General features: G+C 33.3%; 2 protein-coding genes across 2 annotated transcripts in view; both read left to right on the top strand.

Annotated features, from left to right (window-relative positions):
• Window positions 1-337: 337 nt before the first annotated feature.
• On the top strand, window positions 338-580 carry HELRODRAFT_153844 (hypothetical protein; the record flags this gene model as incomplete). Its single annotated transcript, XM_009013367.1, has 1 exon — window positions 338-580. A coding segment is annotated over one exon (243 nt), but the record flags the coding sequence as incomplete, so codon positions are not given.
• Window positions 581-2,848: 2,268 nt separating this feature from the next.
• HELRODRAFT_184561 (hypothetical protein) overlaps window positions 2,849-3,729 on the top strand; it is a gene marked incomplete at both ends in the record, with an annotated part of 2,747 nt that continues 1,866 nt past the window's right edge. Inside the window, one exon of the mRNA XM_009013368.1 lies at window positions 2,849-3,651. Coding sequence (XP_009011616.1) covers window positions 2,849-3,651 — 803 coding nt within the window. The remainder of the gene's footprint in view (window positions 3,652-3,729) is intronic.

The following is a 3,729-nucleotide window of genomic DNA, read 5'->3' on the forward strand; positions in this document are numbered from 1 at the left end:
CCGAGATGCAGGACTTTCGGCAGAAGAAGAAATTGTTCGTATCATGAAGAGTATTTTAGATCGACTCGAACAGGAGATGACAACAAGGTTTACTCGTCTCAAAGATCTGAACTTCAAATTCGGATTCTTACTTGATGTAGACAAACTTTTGAATGACAAAGATCTTAACAGTCTCCGTCAGCATTGTATTGACTTTGGAAATTTTTATGACTCGGATGTTGAAGGAATTGAGTTATTAAATGAAATATGTGACTGCAGAATGCTCCTTGAGACCCGCCAGGATACTGCACCAAAGACTCCTACAGAACTCTTGTCATTCATTATTAGTTACGGAGAAGATGTTTTTCCAAATTTGCGTGTTGCTCTACAAATCCTTCTTACTATAGCTGTCTCGATTGCCAGCTGTGAGCGATCCTTCAGTAAATTAAAAATAATTCTTTCCTATCTTCGAGCATCCATGGGACAAGATAAACTCAGCGATCTGGCCCTAATGAGTGTGGAGAGGGAAGTTCTTGAACAGATTGATTTTGATGATATAATTAACCAGTTTGCTGCAGTAAAAGCAAGAAAAATAAATTTTCTTTAAAATTCTGCTCATTTCCTAACCACAATTTCTAGACAATACTTAGCTGTTGTTTTGTTTTTAAATTTAATAATTTTTATTTCACACTTCTGACTCAGCGAACAATAAAAATACAGAATTATAAAAACTACTTGAAAGAATCTAATTATATACATCAATTATAATCATTTTTTTAATCATAATCATTTTTTTGCCAAATAAATGATTAAATGATAATCATTAATATTTTGTATTACAATATTATAGTTAAGAACTGAGAAAGAATAATACAATTATGGTGTAAGGTGCAATATGCATATAGAAACATGAATACACTGAAATGCATTGTAGTAGGCTACACTCCGTGACGCCTACTTCAAATACTGAGTACGACAGTTCTATATTATATAGTTTGACAGATTTTATGTAGGGGGCGCAGAAGACCCTAGCTACGCCACTGGACTGAATCATTGAAACTCGTTCATGTTTGGTCCTAGGCTGGTGTGGCTCAGATAGTTCAACCCATTCAAAACAGCGCTGCAAAACTGGATGTTGGGCTTGGTAGAACTGATCAGTGAAAAAAGTCAAACAGATACTGAAGTTTCACTGGTTCACTAAAGCATTTTTACGAGAGAATTATAATTAGTCTTTTTTTCGTTCATATTTTACATGCATAATTTTTTATGATTTTATCTGTTTATTAGTTTTTAAAATAATTAACGTTTTAATTTTATTTACATATTTCTATGATGTAATTGTTTTTATCTGTGATGAACTTTTATTATATCTAATGATTTTTAGTTTTTCATTATCACACAGATGACTATATTTTAGTGAGAAAGTCACATTTTGTTTACTCGTTAATATTTCTAATTCATCCTTTTTCTCTTTTTTGAAATGGTGAAAGATTGCATTATTTTGTTTTATAGACCAGAATAAAAAAATAAAGTCGAGATTAATGTTGAAAAACCATGTCTTAATATCGTCGTCGAATGAAAAAAAACACGTCGAATGAGTTTTAACACACACACACGCGCACGCACACTACAATCACTACTATCAGTACCAATAGAAGTAATAATAGTAGTCGTGGTAGTTGTAGTAGCAGCAGTAGTGGTATTAATAGCAGAAGCTGCAACAACAGTAGTAAAGCTTTAAGGTTAAAAAGGTTAATGGTCAATTATACTCTCCCAAAGTTCAAAGGATTCAACATAGCGCACAAACATCGTAAATGAATACATGATAAACGACGCGTCATACATGAAGCTTATGATACTCGGAGATCTTTTTGTCATATTCGAACCCGGTAACTGCGAAAGAGCACCAAGCGACCTTAACCATTAGACCATCCCGCCGCAATTGAAATCAGCGATATTAAAAAGTGAATATTAACCAATTGATAGCGGGTTTATTTTTCAGTGAATTTAAAATTAATACAACGGAGCTGATTCTATTTAGATCTTCCAACTAGATCTATTACAAATTTTTTAGAGGTTATTACGTTAATTATTTTTATCAACCTAATTGCATAAACTTCACGTTAAAAATTTTATCTGATAATAAAAACTTCACTTCAACATCCTTACAAGTTAATTACATTTTACATTCTAACATACATATGTACATTAATTTTGCGATATTACAAAAAATGTTAATTGGTTAATTACAAAAACTATGTTTGTGTTAGATTTCTATTATCCAATCAATTAGGACTTGTTATTTAATGAATTTTTTAATCACTCTTTAATGAATTACGTAACTTTATTATAAGATAAAACCTCAGAAGTGATGACAACTTACTGACTTTATTATCAGATAAAACATTAAAGTGATAAAGGTTAGATCGTGACTTTTTGAACGATATTGGTATAATTAGGCAATCTCATTAATATTGATACAATTATGTATTCTCACTAATTAACCATCAGAAGACATAGACCTAAATAAACTTTGCGTGTCAAACAACATCATAAGACATCGAGCCAAATAAACTTTGCGTGTCAAACAACGTGTCACACAAAGTTAACTTTGCGTGACATTTCAACAAAAAGCTCTTTATTCATCTTGAACCAGAAAGTATATAAGAAATGATTGAAGATGAATTTTTAAAAAGTTTAACTTCCATTCAGCCTTGCGTAACTAAGAATTATCATTGTAACCTATAAATTTTGCCAGAGATTTTTAACATCGACTAACATCGTAGCTTAGAAAATTTTCCAGTAGCCTACAGATTGTGACAGTGATTTACTATTTTAACGAACATTATACAAAATAATATAGCTCATCATGTATTCCGACAGCGCCAGATATAACAATAGCTATGATAGAAGAAGATCCAGATCAAGGAATGGAAGACTTCCTCGTTACGATTCCTCCTCCAGCGACGATGAATGCAACAGAAGACGATCAAGAAGTCCCTACTGTGACCGCTGTGACTTTGATTATGAGGGAAAAAAATCTAGATTTCGAGCCAGGGAAAGGAGTGTTCATTGTTATCAATCTCGGCCCAGTGAACGTCAAAGAGAAGACGACCGGGCTGATTATTACCATTCATCTGGAGATAGAAATCGACACGATTCTCGAGGAAGATATGCGAAAAGTTCTCGTGACGAAAAGTACTCTAATTACTATCAAAGAACTTCTTACAAACAAGGCACAAAGAGAAAACGCTCTCAAGAAAGTTATATGGCCAAAGGTCGAAACGAACATTCCTATAATGCCAGTCAAAAATATTCTAAAGAAATAAATGCGACAAGTTGTCGAAACGCTCAATCATTTAATTACAACGAAAGAACTTCCTATAAACAGCAAGTTCCAAACGAAACGACAATACGTGAAAAACGTGAAAGCAAAAAAAGAAAACGTGATGAGAATGACAGTCCATACGATACTCATCACACAAAAGTTACAAACTTCCTCAACAGATCCCCCAGTAAATCCAAATCGGAAGAGTCCTCGGATGACGCTGTAAGTCAAAATAACCGCATGAGCGAGGACATAAAATCACTCAGCGATATTGAAAAAGAACATGCTGAATATTTGAAAATAGAAATTGAGGAATTCAAAAAAAGGCAACCACACATTACGAAGTTATTCCAAGAAGTAGAAGAAGTGGGGGAATTTGCCATTTTTTACGATGGGGCTGCTATTGAATGGGGTATTTATGA

The sequence above is a fragment of the Helobdella robusta genome (assembly GCF_000326865.2).
Source record: "Helobdella robusta unplaced genomic scaffold HELROscaffold_1184, whole genome shotgun sequence".
NCBI classification, from domain to species: domain Eukaryota; kingdom Metazoa; phylum Annelida; class Clitellata; order Rhynchobdellida; family Glossiphoniidae; genus Helobdella; species Helobdella robusta.